Below are 18,811 nucleotides of genomic sequence, written 5' to 3' on the forward strand. Positions count from 1 at the left end.
CTGACAACAATCCGAGCGTCTCTGCAGCTTCCAAGCCCCCACATTGAAAGTGAGGGGAAGGGGCACGAAGCAGCAGAGCAGCCGTGCTGAATCAATTCTTACCAGCCAAACTGGCCGACAGGTATACATTATGCAAATGTGTGACTCCGTGAAGAGTGTGATGTCACAAAGTCACGGAATTAACCACAGGATTACTGATGAGGCGTTTCAGGAGCAGTGCTTTCTGTGGGAAAGAGGAGCTTCTGTTGTTGACCTTTGTAACTTTCAAGATCTTTTACATGCACAAGGAACAAAAATATCAATGGAAAAAGGTGAAAAAGGGCATAATAGGTCCTTAAATCATGTGATCTTGTCAAAATTATATTCAGCTAACTACATTCATAAAACTCTGCATTATCATGATGTACAGTATATCCAGTTATGTCGTCCATGCACATACATGGAACTCAATGGGGCTGTCTGGCTACTCCCCAGACTGAAAGGTATGCATAGCTGCCCTGTTAGTGAGCGGGATTTAAGATACCACCTGGACTGTAAAAGCACTCTGCCCAGTTTCCTCCCTCAGCTGCTCATATACAAAGTACCCCAGTGCCAAAAATAAACAGCTCCGCACACTGTTTACTCATCCACCCTTTGAATGGTCTGAGGCCGACGCTTCTCCTCTTTCAAACTGTTTGTTTTTATGATGTGAAACAGGCCTTGAGGGACCAACAGAAGGTCCCTGTGTGGAGATACAGATCACAGCCAGAGGAGCTGGGAGAAAGAAAGAAGGGTTGTGTGTGGGTTGGTGAGACATGAAATAAAACATGTTATAAGGACTCATACTGTCTGGCTGAGAGACTGAGGGAGTCGTAGATAGACTGTGTGTGCTGGTTGGGAGCGGTGGGTGCATCCACAATGACTTGTCAGAGGAGACACAGAAGCTTTTTCTCTAAAAAGGATCATCTACACACACACACGACTCTCTACAGTAACTCCAAAAGCAGAATTACCTTGACTCCATAAAGCTTTAGATGTGACGGAGAGACTGGTGGGATTTTTGAACATGTGTGCATGCATGTGCACATCGCTCTGCAGCATTATGTCTTCCTAGCCAGTGCAGGGATTAGAGTAGGCCAGACAATTACCTTGACTTGGCTCCATTTACCACTGCATTACTGAGAGGAAACTGGCCGGCTGACTGCCGTGGGAAGCACCCTCAACTGACTCTAGAACTGACAACAGAGTTGATGTGGAGGAAAAAAAAAAAAAAAAACTTGGAGAAAAGAACAGAATATTTATGCACTTTGATGGCTCACTCCTCTTTCTCTTTGAAAACAGAACAAGGAGAGGAGAGGCGGTGAATGGGAGAGCAAAGAAGAAGAAAAAAACCTAAATGGGGGATGATGAGGAGAATGGAAAAGCAGATAAGCCTGTCCTTTCAGTCGGGAATTTTGATGGGTTTTGTTTGTGCTACAAGGCGTAGAGGGTGTTTGACAGGGCTCAAGGAGATTTTCAGGGGACAAGCCACAGATATGAGTATTGAGCGAGAGCCACAGGACTCAGGGCCAATGTGGTGTGGATCAGGAATGCATAAAACCCATCACAACCGTCTTATTTTCCCTCCTCTCACCCTATATTTATGTTCATTCAATTACATTCCAAAGATTTTCCTCATGAATTGCTCGGCGGCTGGCACTATTGGTTTCCAAGATGTAAACATGCATATACAGCATGTTTTTTTTACATGACATGGTATTGTGTGTCTCGCTGGGACTGTGTTACTGTGGGCCATGTCTGGAACCTCCCCAGACAGACAGCTCTTTTTAATCCATCATTTCTAAATTCAGACTAAACCTTCAAATGTACAGATTTAAATCTCAGTTTGTCACATCCCACCTGCTGTGTTAATGGATTTTTGCTCTATCTATCTTTGCCATTAGTACTTCCCTCCCATCAGCCCCTTCCCTTATTCACTATTCCTCACACCAGGATGCTCCATCACTGCATCCATTCTCCCCTACAGACCAATCAGCACTGGTTTCACCATCTGACTCCCCTCAGTTACAACTCAGCTTGTCATTCTCCTCCTCTGACTCACACATCGAGAGAAACCCACTGGCCCTGCATGCTGGAGCTGGCCGACCTCCCCCCCCCCAACACACCATTCTCACACATGAATTCTTTTTCACACATGCATATCCACGGGGAGGCAGAGGTACGTCAGAGTGGGACCTGGAGCCCTGAAGAAGGGACCAGGAGGGGGTGCAGTGCAATGCACACCACTGTCCCAAAGCGCAATGTGCTGGATAGCCAAGCCGGGAGGAGTTGGCTTCACGCTGTGAGACAGAACGCTTGGTGTTCCTCCCCTCAGGCAAGGCTAGAGTCGGCACAAGACAGAAGATTGGGATAAAGGAGGGGCCGGAGGTGGATGGGGTAGTTTGAAGTGCATCCCAGGCTTGGCACATCCCTGAGGGAAAAGAACAGGGTGTATAGCGCGAAGCTCCCCCTCCCCACCTCCCCGCTGACAGAGGCAGGCGCTGGACAATCCATCAGCAAGCTAATCAGACTGATCTGGAGCACACAGGGACCGGCGGCTCTGACGCCGGCGAGGAGCACTGTAGCTGCAGCTTCAGCTGCTACAGACTGGCCTGATTTAAGCTACTCTAGTAGTGCTCTTATCAGGACCCGAAGTATTAAAGAGATTCTTAGTAGGATGATCTCACTGCCCCTGCTGAGATCTAGGGCACCCCAAGCGTCAAGCCCAGCTGCTACAGTATGGTTCAACCTTCAGAGAAGGCTTTGAATGTGCTGTTTCTAAAAAGATTTTGTTAACACAAATTGAAGAGGAACAGAAGAAGGTTTAAGATGTTAATGTTGAAAGGGGCTGTTGAAAACAAAATTCTCAGCAGGATATTTAAAATGCATGTGTGGGGAATAAAAACATTTTTCAAAGAATTTGGACAAAGTCCCTTGTAATGAATTAATTTTACTACGTGGTGCACTGGGTAACTGTGGCTCACATGGTGGGTACATTTTGCTTTTTTAACTTAGGAATCTTGTAACTGGGTGCCAAGTATATGTTCTCTTTAAAAACTAAAAATATTCTAGCCTTAATGTTTAAGGAGATCCATTATGCTTTTTCGTCTTTTTCCTTTCCTTCAGTGTGTTGTATAGGCTTGTGTGCATGTAAAAGATCCACACACAAAGTCCAAACCAACGGGAGCTCCTCTCTCCCACAGAAAACACTGCTCCTGAAGTGCCTGAAGAACCTCGTCAGTAATCCCGCCTTTGATTCCGTGACTTCATGACATCACGCCACGTCACCATGTCACAACATTGCACAGAATTTGTGCCTGGAGGCAAGTTTGGCATGTAACAATTAATTCGACACAGCTGCTCTGTTGTTGTTAGCAGTGCTGGCTCAGGCGTGTGTGAACTGACCAGTCAGAGCATATTGGGTATTTAGGAGGGAGGGCCTTAAAGAGACAGGAGCTAAAACAGAGCGCTTCAGACAGAGGGGGAATACAGTGCTGCTGCAGTGGGTCGTATGAAAAAACCAATGTGTTTTTTGAGCATTAAAGCATGTAAACCTATTCTCGTAGTAACCCAAAATAAAATGATGAACCTGAAAATGAGCATGATACGTCTCCTTTAAGATACTGAAAGAACTGAAGTTGTACTAAGCATAGCAGAAAAAGAGAGTGAAGCAGTGGATACAAAGAACAAAACTGACAGGAAGATAAGACCAGAAAGGAAGTGGCGTGATTGAAAACAGAAATAAAAAAAGTAACACAGGCTGCATTTGAAAACGCCGACCGGAGGGATCTGTTCAAGAGGCTCCACCGGGGAGCTGTTGTGGAGATTGCTTGGGGAAAATTCGAGGCCTCAAGGTAGAGGAAGACGCTATACTTGATGAAGCGTTCACTAATTCACCAGAGAGCTGTGTAGTATACCATGGGAGGGCGGAAAAAAACTCAAGGTGAGAGTGGGGTGTCATCCGTTGAGAACATCCGAAGCCTAAAGGTGTGGATGGCTGCACTTGGGGAAGCGTTGAAACAGTCAGACAGACAGCATCGGCAGCTTTAAGCCTCTAATTCAGAGTTTTTGAAAGGAAACATTGCAAAAGAGGTACATTCAGAACACGTTTTAGCTGCGAAGGCTACCCTGTGCAGCTGCTATCCGATTAGAAAAGGAGTGTGGTCTTGAGCCCATTGCTGAGGCTAATTAGCCAGGTCTATGTGAATAAATACGGACTAAATGAATACATAACCACACCGATAATGCTCCAGCGTCTGCTTTTGCGAGGAGAACAAACCATTAAGACCCTCCCATGCGGCAGCCGAGGGAAGAGAGGTAAACAAACTTTTTGGGGTCCAACAGTTTTCTCCTCCTGTGTAACTGTGTGTCAGCGGGGACGGCAGGAAGGCTTAGCATATTGCTTTTACATCATATTAAGATAACTTTGATGCTGTGAGGGGCCTTATTGGATCTCCAGCGGATAACGGCAGGACAGTGTCGAAGCTTCGCAGCATCTGTCTGAGTAATTAGGACTTCAGGGGATGATAGGAGACAGTAAGAAATAACAACAGCAAGAATGAGAGACAGAGAAAGGGAGATCGCCGAGAGGGAAACTGAGAGGAAGCTCATCGGCGCGGCGATGGAGACGTCAGAGATGGAAACGCTGCAATCTGATTATCATGACCAGACTGAGAAGACAACCAGGGCTGTAATTACATGCTCATGTAAGTGCTACGACATGCATGTGCTGGTTTAAGGACATGGAAGGAGCTAGATAGAAAAATATCTCTGCGCTGTCGAGGAAAACATAATGCCTTATATGCACGACCAGTGTGTTCAGTATTGATGTCACACATACGTTTACACTCAAATGGATAAAGCATACAAGGATATGCTCAGTACAGGCGCTTGTCCGACCAAAATGTAAGTGTGTGACTGTGTAGCAGTGTGCGTGTCATGTACGATATACTCACTGGTGCAGGGTTCATCAGGCTGATCGGCGTCGCCGCGGTAGTAGCCGTTGCGGCACACGCAGATGGTGGCGGCCTCAGCTGTGGAGCGGCTGTTCGGAGGGCACTGTAGACACAGACCCGGACCCTGGGTCGACTTAAAGGTACCCGGCGGGCATGCTGTGAGGACAGGAAAACAACATCAGACAGTGATGGTGCATGAAACAGGCATTTGGTTTTAATATATCATCTGGAATGGTGGGCAGAGATGCAGTCTGAGACAGAGAAGAGTCCAAGTACAAATAATCCTACACACAACCTCAGTATCTGCTTCTGTTCTCCTTCTGCAAGCAAAAGACCATGAGCTGACAACACCAGTGTGCAGAAATGAAAAGCAAAAAAATACTTCACAGTGCCATTTGCAAACGTTAATCCGATTTGTTTAATTTGAACCCTTACGCTACTCCTAACCCAACTACACTTCCTCTCTCAGAGGCAAAGAACACACACAAACACGGTAATTAGCTGACAATCATCTGTAGCAGTTGCAGCGTGTGCAAAGCGCAAATCTCAGCAGAAGACATGAGGCGGCGTCAGCGGTAGTTTGCGGAGGCCGGCTTGATGTGTGTGAGCCCTTAACTCTAAAGGCCACGGCGAAGGACAAAGATTATTGTGGCTGATATCACTGCGCCTAACTCCAGGCAATAACCTAATCCATTTACCCCTGTATCCCAAAAGAATACAAAGCTGAAGAGTTTCTGCACAGTGTGGAAGGATTTACTGACTATAATAACCGTGATAAATGTGTAATATTTTAGCAGGCTCACTGATGGGGGAGGAAACTGTGGTGGTTGCTGCTGCACTCCAGAGGGGGAGGGGACATAAATTTAATGGGACAAGCATCTTACAGATTCTCCAGCTGCGTCTATTTGCCAGAGTAAAAGGTTGTAAAGACTTGACTGTGGCTGAAAAATGGGATCCAGCTATATTACTCTTCTCACAGAAAATGCGACAGTATGTAAAAAGAGAAAACAAAGTATATGAGCCGTCCAGATGTAGATCAAGAACAATTGTAAATTGTCGGGTAAACAAAATGACGAGCCGTTGGTTAAGTGGTTCAGGTGTTAAGAGCAAAAGAAATCAGTTGGACCAGCGCACCGACACATAATGGGCGTACTGTATCGGACTAAGAGCCCTTTATTGCAATATTTATGAAGAGCTTGGTAAAATGGGGAGTTATTTAAAGCAATAATGACCGAGAAGTTGGTTCCATTCCCCTTCACTGCCGGGTCAAACAGTGGAGAACAGTAAGAGCACGGTAGCTACAGGATGTGAGAACAATCTTTAGACCTTTGTGTCAACAGGCTTTTAAGATTTAATTAAAAACTTTTATGCCTCATTAAAAAAATGCAAAGGGAGGCTGGGTTTGGAAGCCGGACTCCTCTTCAGTCCGCCGTAAAAAGAGGGGCAGGTTCCCGTTTTTACGACTCTTCCATTCATACAATTCAGCTGGCCTCTCTGATGGGCAGTTAATGAAGGATAGAGAGATAAAGAACGAAAGTGGGCGAAGGAGGAAGAGAAGCGCACACACATGCACACAACTCGAGCTGATGCCCCCCAGCAGAGGCTGCTCCACCATGTCCTTTGGTGCAGGCTGACGGACACATCAGAGACTAACTTGCTGACCTCATGTCCGGTCACACTACACTGTCCACACACAGCCGGACTGTCATCCAAACACACACACACATGAGCAGACCACAACAACCACCAACAGCTTATCAGACAACCCTAGGAGCTGCGAGGCGGATCACAGCTGCAGTGCACAAGGATATCCCCGTGAGCAAAACGCATTGCTATGCTGTGGACGCTCCGGAGACGCCTTGAGACTAAAGATGCATGCATGGAGGAATATAAAGAGTTGCAGAGTATGAAGGTAATAATCTTTCTATAGGGGAGTGTGGGCCTCGTTTTTTTTTTAGTGTGTGGGAGTGGAAGTCTGCGCCCTCTCTTGACTTGTTATATACAGATTTCATGTGTGCGAAGATCAACCTCCTTGTAATACAAGAACATTGAGGCCCTTAAAAAACCTTCCCTGGCCATATGGGGAGGCACAAACCAGCTGCAGAGGCATTTTATAACGCAATAACTTCCAAAGATATCAGAGATTACAAGATGATAAAACAGGGATCAAAAATTCATTTTCAGCAGGAGAGGGCGAGAGAATTACGTGTCATCATCTTTGCTGGATAAAATTCATACATCAGGGTGAGCAGAGAACCACGGGCATCACGCACACACACATCCACTGCTCTGACTCTTATGGAAAGGGATCACAATAAGTTGTTCAGTGTGTGTTTAATGGGGTGTGAGCGGGAGTGTGTGCGCCGGCTTCTGCCCTCGGGTTGTGTGTTTACAGACAGACAGTAGCGAGCGCGGACGCTCATAAACGGGGCAAAAGTGAAGAGAAAAAGCAGGGGAGGCTGTGCTGAATCAGCCGTCTGAGATGCAGCAAAAGCGCCTCGAGGCAAACTTGCGAGCAGAAGAATGCATACACACACACTCTTATGCTCACACTCACTCAAATAAACACACACACACGGTGAAAAACACTCCCATATTGGTATTAATGCTACCCTCAACTCCCGAGTACATTTACTGGACTGATTCACACAGCGGCACATGTAACCGCCGCTGACCCCATTATATGAAACGGCGCACCCACATTTTCCGCCACTTGACTAGCATATGTTCTACAGAACCTGGGATGATTTAATGTCCCTCCTCGGACAACTGAAGATGCTGCGATCAGCATTACGGGAGGGGAGGTAAGTGACAGCCAGGCGAAAAACAAACAGGCGGGCGACGCACACGCAGACACCCGGCACAGGATGCATGTCCGTCTAGATTATAAACTCCTACCTTGGCGCTGAGGCTCTTTCGCTAATTGACATTTAATGTGTGCACGAATCCTAGCATTAAACTTAAAATTAATTAGCTGCTCGCTGATCTACCTCACAGAGCGAGAGGGAGGGAGAAGCAGATGCGGGCCAAGACAGACAGAGAGAGAGAGGATGAGAAAGCGATGTGAACAATGTTAGCAAACCCTCAGAGGTCTCGTTCTAATGGCGGGCAGCAGTGGGCTGCATGGCGTTATGCTTCATGAATTTTAGAGCCGAGCCCAAAGTCTTTTCCCCCTGATTTGTGAATATTTAGATTGGAGGAGACCAAAAGTTCCTGTCCTGAAGAAAAAAAAGTCGCACAGACCCATCACTCATCAAATGTGTTGGTTTTTCGGAGACAGAAGGGGATAGAACATTAGATCAACAAGCAATTAGTCTCCCCAGTGGGAGAATAACCCACAAGTGAACCGACTGCATGCAAAAAAAACAAAACATTCCTCCCTTTCAAGTGGTCTCTACAGGCCTCTCTCTGCATTGTTCTCTCCTCCTCTCCTTCTCACTTCTTCTCTGACCTCACATCTTTTTTGTCTGTCCCACCGGTAATGAATTGCTCTCCGTCTCCTTCCACCTTTTCCTCCCCTTGTTTCTTTCTCTCCCTGATTGACAGGTTCGAATCCTTGTTAAGGTTGGCTGTCTTTCTCACTTTCTTCCTCTCCTTCTTTTTTTCTAGCTCGCTCCGCGGTTGAGTTGACAGAGTTATGGCAGCTGTGGATCACTGCGCACCACTCATCACAGTCTCGCTGTGACGACCTCTTGTCACGGCAAAGCCTGACCGGGAGAGACGAGATGATGATGTCTTCCCTGTCAGTCATCCTCCCAACAGGGACTCCTCCTCTTTAGATCGCTGGTAATGACAACAGTCTCAATCTCGCAAAGCAGCTCTTAAACTGGCAACAACCTTTTTTGCTACTACTTTTCATTCTGAAGTAAATTCTGATTGCACAGTGTAATGGTTGTAGAAGAATGACACCATCCACGTACTGATTGGTTCCCCTATAAGTCTTGCTTTCATTATGCCTGCCCACCACGACTGATTTTCCCCCGCAAAAATGAGGGCAGCATTACGGCACAAAGGAAAGGCATCTGCCATTGGCAACCAAAACAGGAAGAGGCATTGTTTTTTCTGGTCGCTATCCCCAGGTAACGATAGAAGAACTGGAATAATTCGGAACTCTGAGAAGAAAGACTTTTTACTCTGCCTTTTTCATAGCACTGAGATTGGGGTGTCTTGGGGAAAAATGGGATTCTTACAGATGTGTTTTGATTTGGACAGTAGCCAGGCAGCTCGTGGTAGCTACTCAGCAAATGTCAGCTAAATTAAGTTAAAACCGAATGTTTCTCTATGTTTGTTTAGGTTACATTTTCTATTTCTCTCTTGTCACAACGCTGTGCTTATGCTCCGGTTCAGTACAGCACAAAATCCACTTGGTTAGGGTTCGGACAAAATCACGCTTTGGCATAAAACACCTGTTTTGGTCAGCACAACCAGATGGTCAGACTTCCTGTGAAGAAACGCTGGTTTTGGTGTCCTCAAAAACCCCAGGTGTCCTTAAAATGTCCAGTGGTGTGACTCAAACTGCGGCTGGCTGTTTGGCAGCCTTGTTGGCTTTCTATTTCTGCTTCAAGCAAGCATGTATATCACGTATATCCAAATCCACAATTCATTTGGAAGAAACTTTGATCCTCTCTCTACACAACAGTGATGTATTGATTGACCTTAGACTATTGGCAATATGAGCCAAGAGTCAGCGCTCAGGGGTTCCTACGACTAAGCAATGCACTTGCTGAGCGAATAATATAGTGCACACCGCAGGCAATACATCATACGTGGAAGCACCCTGGCGCTGTGTCACATAAGGTGCATGCGTTCAGAATGTGCAGTTACAGACTGCATGTAGCCCATCGAAATCCAAGGTAATTGGAGACATGGGATTTGCGGAGGCAGCGGAATAAGAATTACATTAGCTTGTCATGCAAGCATCACAAGGTGTCTGTGAGATAAAAATGGTAATGTACAGTTAGGAGTTATAGGAAAGCCAATGCAAAGGATTATGACCAAGATTGGTTTTGGAAACGGCTTTCCCACTAAAAACCCAATCAAAGTTACAGTACACTAGGTCCTCCCCTGGCTTTTTTCCCGTGGCATCACTCTGAAGTATGTGTGAGGTTTGTTTTTTTTTTCAAACCACCGGGAATGGCTCGGCAGCAAATTGTGGGAAAAGCGGAGAAACGTATGCGGTGTTTGATGTGGAAAGGTACTCAAGCTTATGTGAGAAATCTGATATTAAAGGAAAGAGTTTCATTCTGTAATATGAGATATTTATCGGTTAAGATAAATTTTCCAGCACTCCAATATTGACTGTTCACACCAACGTTAAGCACATTAAAGCAATGACTTGTGTTAAGCCGTTTTCTTTTTGCCTAATGTAATCCACATATATTTTGCCATAAAACATACAGTCTTCTGGAAGTAAAAACTTCAAATATACATTTTTTTAAAGCCAGTTTCAGCTTTGAAACTGGAACTCTGCAAGTCTTAGGTTTTTTGAGACATTGTGCAGGGCGGGTGCGTGACCCACAGAAGGGCACAAGTTGTGAGTTAACATCAATGACCCTTAAGTACAACTCTTTGCCCCCCTATACACCCTTAACCCTAGCCCTCATCCATCACATGGGATGGATCACAGTCTTAACATGCTTTGGAGTCATGCATACACCCCCCTCGCTCACAAACACTCATACAGACAGGCTTATGATCGGGTCAAGACCCCAGTTGACCCCTATTTCACTATTTTGTTGCTCGGTCACTCAGAAAAGACAGCTCTCTCCCACTCAAACCGCAGGAAACCGCGTGCATGCCAAGTGCACGCCCGTGTGGATTTGGCCGCGCGATGAATCAGAGGATATCAATCGAGTGGCGAAATGAACATGTTTATCTGACAGAGGGGACACAAAACGTGGCAGGACAGCCAACATCTTAAAACAAAAAGGCAATCAGCGCTGCAGCCCATTGGTATTCAGCCTCACTCTTCTGTCATTGTTCATTTTCCAGCCACAATCCACGTAATGAGCTGCTTTTCCAACCCAGGTGTTCCATTTCTCCGCAAGGTCATTGAAAAACACAATACAATTATTCGAGACAGAGGCATGGCTCGAAACAAAGGCTTGTCAGAATCATCAGGAAATGCCCGCAGGATATTAAAAATCGGGGTAAACTGCCTTTTAGGGTTATGATTTATTCATTCATAGAAACTGATTCAAGAACAATTTTGCATATTTCTCATAAACTGCCAACACTTGTCGACAGGGACTCGTGAAAACCCATTTCAGCCCGAGACCTTAAAAAACGCTCGGAACATCTCACAAGTGCGGCCATTTCTTCTCGACTTCTCGAAAGGCGTCCACGGTTCACAGTGGTGACATCACTTGGCAGCTCTGGTCAGTGTAAGTCTCCACTACTCCCTGTCATCACCTTCTAATCTCACAGAAAGGGAGCGAGAGAATGCGATGGGGGAATAAAAGAGGAGGCCAGAGAGCTTTTTCTGAGGAATAAAGGGGATGGTTGAAAGAGTGCAGCGCTCGGAGCATACCTCGTCTGCTTTTGTTAAGAGCTGTGGTGCTGAAGAGTTCCTCCCACAGAACACTCCCCCTGATCATTAATCATCTGTCCATTCTGGCCCTGTCAGGGACTCTCTTCCAAGCTAAAACACTGCACCTACACCCACACACCCGCCCACGTACACACAAGCTCACCCCCGCGCGCATAAATCCTCGCACATACAACTCTTCTAAACTTTCTGCTGCCTTAGTGTGGCTGCCTCTTCACCAAAAAACCACTCATCTTGACATACTGTGCCTGTCCTCTCAACTAGCTAATACAGCAATGTCTGACGCTGCAGAAAGCCCAGTGAACAATACTTAAACCCCCTCGAGAAAGCTCAGATATACTCCAATTAGGGCTACCTTTGGAAGTCTACACAGTGCCGTGCTGCCGGGTAGTCCACTATCAGAGAGGAGAGGCATTATGGAACACAGACGGGGGAGAAGAAATTATCAAATCTGCATTACTTTGTGTCTGAATATTCCTTAAATAATAGCAGCTCAGGACTCCTCTGTGTGTGAGCATGTCTGCAGCATGAAAATCATGTCTGACTGGATTCAATAGAGGGCAGTGCAGCAGTGAAATAGCCAGAAGATGAGAAAGTGTTCAGCGAAAGAAAATAAATAGGCCTGTGTGTGATGTCTCCAAAATAATCGGCTTGCCTCAGATGAACAGTCTGACTGCTAATGCTAATGAACGGAGCAGGTGGACGCCAGACAATGAACGTAGGAGGACACACTCCGTTTAAATTAAGGTGTGCGTGCATGCATGCGTGTGTATGTGTGTGTGAGAGAGAGCCTTAACAAACCAGCGCACAATTTAGCAGACAGCCGACGCCCCTGGGCAGGCTGTTACCATGGTAACCTCACAGCCAGTATTTTTTTTGGCCCACACTTTCCCTTTGAACAGCCGGCCAATGACAGACCAGCCGACTGGGAAATCTGGCTATCTGAAGGCGCATGCACGACTCGCGTGTCTGCGTGCGCACGTATGTCCGGGCGCACGTGCATTATATGAGCGAGATAAAGATCAAGCGAGCCTAATAATCTCTCGGCTCCACACAGACTCGTCATAACCGAGTGTCGCGCTGGCAGTTGGCCGCTCGGTATCGCGAACGGGCACACCGGCTCAGGTCAATTTTATTTCCAGGAAGATGCAGCTATGTGCCAAGGCACCGAGCGTATCTCTCAGATAGAGGAGTGGTCTGAGAGGAGCAGGGGGAAAGAGATAGAGAAGACAGAAGACGAGGAGGAGGAGGAGGAGGAGGCATTGGTATTCCAGGAAACTCGGCTGTGCCAATCCATCCCTGGTTGGCAAGGTAGAAGAGAAAACCGCCCTCCGAAACATATCGCCGCTCAGCAGGCAGTAACATGTGCTTGCACTACAATCTACACTGTAATCAGAACCTAACAGGGGACTGACCAGGCTCATTGCCCGCTGCCAACTTGCAGAGACAAAAGGATGGAGTGGCAAGACAGGCAGAGATGGAGAGTTACTCGATGAGGGGTGAAATCAGGCGAGGGAAGTTCTGTGAGCAAGGAGCATTTCATTCTCAGTGTTTGATTGCAATATGATTGCAGCGCTGATTTGATCAGTCTAACTTGAGAGTGAAATCACAAAAAGCCTCGTCTGTTACCAAAGTAGACGCGCTGATGTGATGGATCTTGCATATTCACAAACTTTATTGTCAAATTAAATCCTATTTGTCAAGTCTCTCGCAGAAAACGGCCCCTTCAGCTATCTGGAGTTTTATAATCTGGAAACGGTTGTTGTGTCCCGTCGTCGAGTCATCCGCGGATCACGACTCGCAAAGAAGGATGATCAGAACGAGGCAATAAAATCAGCAGTTACAGGCCCCGTCAATTACCTTGCGATTCTGTCGCACGGTGAATAAAGTATATGTTCCAAGATAAATAGCTCTCTCTTTCTTACCACTCCAAGTTGTGAGAGACCATTAGCTTCCTCTGTCTCAGCACTTGTCTCTTTTAAAAAGGATCTAGCTCATTAACTTCATGGCTAGATCAATTAATCTATAGCAGTTAGCCAAAGATGCCCACTCTTGCTCTTTTTTGCTCTCTTTGCTGTGTCTCCGCTCGACACCGTCTATCACATTTACGGCCTTCAAACCTTTTTTTTTTTTTATTCCTTTTTCACCGCTCATAGTCGTGAAGTGAGGGGAGCCTAACCTGATGAGAAGCTAACGATAAATCATGATGCCGGGAGCGAATTAGGGACGGAGAGAAAAAAGCTTGCTCATCCGGAAATTTGCCTTTGCCTTCTGTATAGAATTAGAAACTAAGAAAACACAAAGGAGCGATCAAATCAAGTTCAGCAACAGTTGGACTTTTATCAGACAATCCAATCATTTGGCAGCACAGAGGCCCTTTACCTGTGTAGCCTTGCCTGATGCATAATGCATACGCTCCGGAGCCAAATTAGACTTCTTTGTGTTTTTTTGTTATTTCTTCACACGGTGTGTAATTGCAAATGAAAGTGGACGCGAACAAAGATTGAGGTGGCGGCTTCAAGCTATGGACGTACCTCGTGGTGAGACTGCTTGTAGTGCTGCTGATTATATGAAGATGTACAGCACATACGGTTCAGAGCCGCCGCGGTGATCTACGTCAGTCATTACAGGAAGCAACAAAGAAGAAGGATCGCCCGTGCAGGTGAGAGCTGTGAGAAGAATTCTCTTCACGTCAATGAGAATTTTGTTTTTGCCGTTTAGGATCAAAGAGAGCCGTCAGCGCCCCGATAGGCTTTGTTGTTTTCACTTTCTTTACCGTTTCATTTGATTTGAAAAGTCCTTGTTCTGCTAATATCATGAACAAAGAGCTGGTGGATATAATTAAGCAGCTATGAGTAGCAGCTAACTGCAAAACAAATGATACATCTCGCTGTTAATGGACGGAAAGAAAACAATCAGCATTAGTCAATGCTAATTTTTAGATCCCATTTGCATTAGTATGTATATTTCTGCGGGGCTCAGGCTTCCAGCTTACCTGCTTGGCATTAAAGCATCGTGTAATATTGATTGAATATAAAATGCACTCTTGTCATAGGAGTCATTCGCAGGTGTAGTGTTAGAGTAACAAGGATTTTGACAGATTCACTCCCTGAGCCAAAAAAGATATGTCGGGTGGATTGATTTTCTTTGTTTTTTTTGTTTACTGGCTGTTTCTTTCATTCCTTTTAACTATAATCAAGTGAAAAACAAAATAATGAATTCATTTTGTTATGTCTAAAATCTATCTTCACAATGTATAGTTATCTGTCCTATTTTGCATTCCAAAAGCAGTGAACTCTCAACAGTCAAGTGATTGCTACACAGTACCTGCTGTCGCCATAATATCACCCAAACAGTGAGTCAACAGAGTTGGTGTGAGGCCTGAGTCTCTCGTGCTGCAGCAAGACCGCAGCGAGACTGTTTTTTCTGTGATAAAAGGATAAGATTCTCAGGAGAACAAAACTATTTACACAACACCCAAATGATGAAATCTTCCTTATTGGAAAATACCAAAAGCTGTCAGGACAATTTGCTTTGCCGTGATTTATTGTCACAAGCACAATGGTCTATGTTTTCATGGCAACATGGGCAAAGGGCCATAAAACAGCTGTGAGACTCATTTTTCATCTCCCTGCTCAGCGTTAAAGGTCCACTGTTGATTTAGGGGAATCTATTGGCAGAAATGGAATATAATACTCATAATTATAATTGATATTGATCGCAGTTATGTTTTCATTAGCACTGAAGGCAACATTATGTTTTATAACATAACAGCTTCTAAATCATGTTGATGGCACAGTGTCTTGTAACAGGGTGAATGGTGTCTCTGTCTCTGCCACTCCGCCCCCCCATCACTTGTTTGTGTAACTTCAGTGAGAGGGTAGGATCACAGTGTTACATACATGTTTTCAGACATGAGTTTTGTTTGTAGTCAGCACCTACATTATGTCTTACAAATTGCTACAGACTGGGGATTCGTATTCATGACGGTGGTGCTGCACTGTTGGGGGAATGACAATTTTATCATACTGTTCCTTTAATTACCTTAAACTAAGAGCTATTATGTGTTTTTTTACCTGAGAATGAACCTTTCACCTACAGAGGGAGCAGGTTTTCTTCCAGGGAGTCTGCCTTGTTGCAACACAATGGGTAACGCTTTATATTAAGGTCCTCGTAGTAAGTGTTCAGTAATAGGCAGTAAGGCCTTAATTAGTCCTTATCATATGCCATATGCCTTAACAATGACATAATAGGTAAGTTAGTTAAACTCTATAAATAATGCTATTATGAATAATTATATGAAACAAGTGCAAATAAGTGGATAACTGTAATAATAATATAAGAACTTATAAAGATTTTTATTGTGCCATTATTAAGACTTATATGGCGTTTTTAATGTTAATAACTGTCTTATGAGGACTTATAAGGACCTTGTTACCAATTAAACATTAACCCGCAATGTGTCTACAGTAGCCCAGAGTGGACACACCAAACGCCGACTCTATAGACGACCTTTCCTGTCACGTTAATCCCATTTTTTTTTAGCAGCCACTGTAGGGCAGGGTGAGGCGAGAGGTATTCAGTTGGTTGCAATCTGCAGCCTCACCACTAGATGCCACTAAATCCTACACACTGGACCTTTAATGCAAAATGATTTAACCCACTTTACAAGTTGTACATATATATGCTACATACACACATACATATGTTTAAACATGTATTTACCTCTGTAATGGATTTAACTAGATGAGATGGCAATGCCAAACACAAGGCACTTTGAAAACTTCAAAACTAGAAGCTATTTTAGCTTTTTTTATTTGAATGCAAACACAATTACCCCCACCTCCCCCCCCAAAAAAAGGGATCAAAAAACATCTGAGGCCAACACTGGCAACTAGTTGAAAAGCCCTGATCTCCAAAACGCATAATTCCTTGCCAGCCCATTTAATGTTAAAATGCTTTGAGAATTATTCTTGCAAGGCTTAACAATAGCTTCAAATACCCATGTATCCTAAAATACCCAGCCCCTTGGCTCAGGGTTGGGGCCCCGCTAATGAGAGTAGAGGCCTGTGAAGAGGGATGAGTAATTATGCACATTTGAAGGTAGCAGAGGAGTAGAATGATAAAACAACTGCAAAACGAAGGTCCCTTCACTGTTTACCATTCCCTAATTTGATTCCTAATTGAGCGTACATAACACGATGTTTACACCAAAATATCCTGGCACAGACACGCACCCACGGTAGATTCACACAGCTGAACACGGCCCGCCTATCCCTCGTGATGATGTCAGAGAGTGTAATCACGGGAGGATTCATCAGCCCCGACGCCATCGCCACATAGAAGTGCGGCAAAATGTCTCCAACCTTTAACCTGCTAGTAAGCGTCCTCGCCCTGTCATGCTGATGCTGACATTTTTACACGTGGCAAAGAGGCTGTCAGACACAGCAGGAGGCCAGAGGTTAGCAGTAGAGTGGATTCGGAGGCGGATGACAAGAAAGGAAAGGGGAGGAAAAACACGAGTGTGGCTTTCTGAAATCCAATGGTGAGCTTAGAGCCGACCCCTCGGGCTGGAGGCCGCCTCGCTGATTGCAAGACAAGAGGTGAGCAGGTGAGGTTGGAGAACAGATGAGGGGATGGGTGGCGTGAGCAACACAGTGATGGAGAGGTCATCCAGAGCAGCGCTGCACGCCGGTATGGTAATGACATCACACACAAAAAACCAGCTACATCAATACAATTATGCATTCACCAGCGAGATGTTCCTCCAGCTGTACTAGCATATCCGCTGTTCATCGCCCCTGCTGCTATTATGCCTAATGGGAAATAATGATAAAATGCTCTGCATCAAAAGAGAAGACACAAATTATGTGCGAAGCGTGGGAGAGGGAAAGTGACCGGGATCAGGGAAATAGAGTGTGAGAAAGGGAGATACAGAGAAGTGGGAAAGTGAGAGCAAAACAAAGTGAGAAAGCACTCAGGAGTGCATCTTGTCACTCAAATTATCCCACAATATGTGTGTGTTGTGCAAAGCAGCCTTTTCTCGTTGCATACTAAGTGACGGCCGAGCCATTATTTCTAAAGCTGACAATGGGAATAAAAAAAGGCAGGAGAATAAATTCTGTTTAGACAGACTATGCATCTGCCCTGCCCGACTCAGGCGGCTCCATTCATGGCTCAGGATGGGTGTGCTTTTATACATACAAAAAAAACCTGACAATTCTGTTGACACCAGGCCCAGGCATGACCAGCAAACCTCAATGGATGAATGACGTGCATGTTAATATATTCTTTTCAAACTGTACTAACAGCTGTGTTCATCAAACATTCTGCTACATAGCGTGAACGAACACAGGTTGAACCCATCCGCTGGCACGCAATGCACCTGCATCTGTGAAATCCTCCAAAGGTAGCCATGCAGGCCCACGGCGCATCAATATTCATGTCATATTTACATCTGCATGACCTCTATGCAACCTTATCAGAAAGCTGTATTCCCCTGCAGACAAACAGACACGCACGATCGCACCGACATGGTTGTGTGTGAACCGCAGCCCCCCGCCCCACCTGTCCAAAACCGGACAGCGCTGACCTTTATCAGGCAGCCTTAGTCAATACGCCCTGAGGTATGAAACTGGCAAACATATGTGACCACCGGGTGCAGGGTGCAGCCGCGTGGGACGTCCTTATGCCGCACGAGCATCTTCGCGCATTGATTTCATTCATCCGGATGAGGAGTGAGTGATTGACAGACAGGTGCCGACGGATAACGGATATCTAGGACACTCAACAATGAAGTATAAGAACAACCGAAGATGGAAGAAACAAAAAAATCTACTTTGTGTGGATGAAAAAAGCAACTGTAAGCCTTGACGGTTTGTGATAATTATACCCCTTCAAATGATGTATCATTTTATCAATCAAGATTAAAATCCATCGCTGAGGACTGACAACTAAAAAAGGGATGGAAACATAAAACACAAGTACTTGTATGGTATTCATTTGATTATTTTGCAAGGAAAATCACACATACATAAATAAAAAACGTTTTAAAGGAAACATGGGTGGTGTACTGAAGTCATTAATTACATAGTTTTTTTTAATTTACTTCAGTTTCAGGTGTGTTTGTTGACATATTCAGCGTTAATTTGGCCAAAGTGAAGGCCAATTAAGGATGGAAGGTCCGTCAGTGAAGGTCTGGGGGCTCGGACACAACTGACAAGAGTGATCTGCTAAAATGAAGCGCGTACAGTGTGTGTACAGTTAAAGCTAGGGTATGTGCGTGTGGCTA

The 18,811-nt window shown here is 45.2% G+C and overlaps 1 protein-coding gene across 2 annotated transcripts in view; it reads right to left on the reverse strand.

Annotated features, from left to right (window-relative positions):
• The window catches only part of ephb1 (EPH receptor B1), a 189,341-nt gene that overhangs the window by 86,744 nt on the left and 83,786 nt on the right, over window positions 1-18,811 (reverse strand). For both annotated transcript variants that reach the window (XM_084369678.1, XM_084369677.1), the window contains exon 4: window positions 4,974-5,129. In XM_084369678.1, the coding sequence (XP_084225804.1) occupies window positions 4,974-5,129 (156 nt within the window). The remainder of the gene's footprint in view (window positions 1-4,973; window positions 5,130-18,811) is intronic.

The sequence above is a fragment of the Pagrus pagrus genome (genome assembly GCF_965226575.1).
Source record: "Pagrus pagrus genome assembly, chromosome: 12".
NCBI classification, from domain to species: domain Eukaryota; kingdom Metazoa; phylum Chordata; class Actinopteri; order Spariformes; family Sparidae; genus Pagrus; species Pagrus pagrus.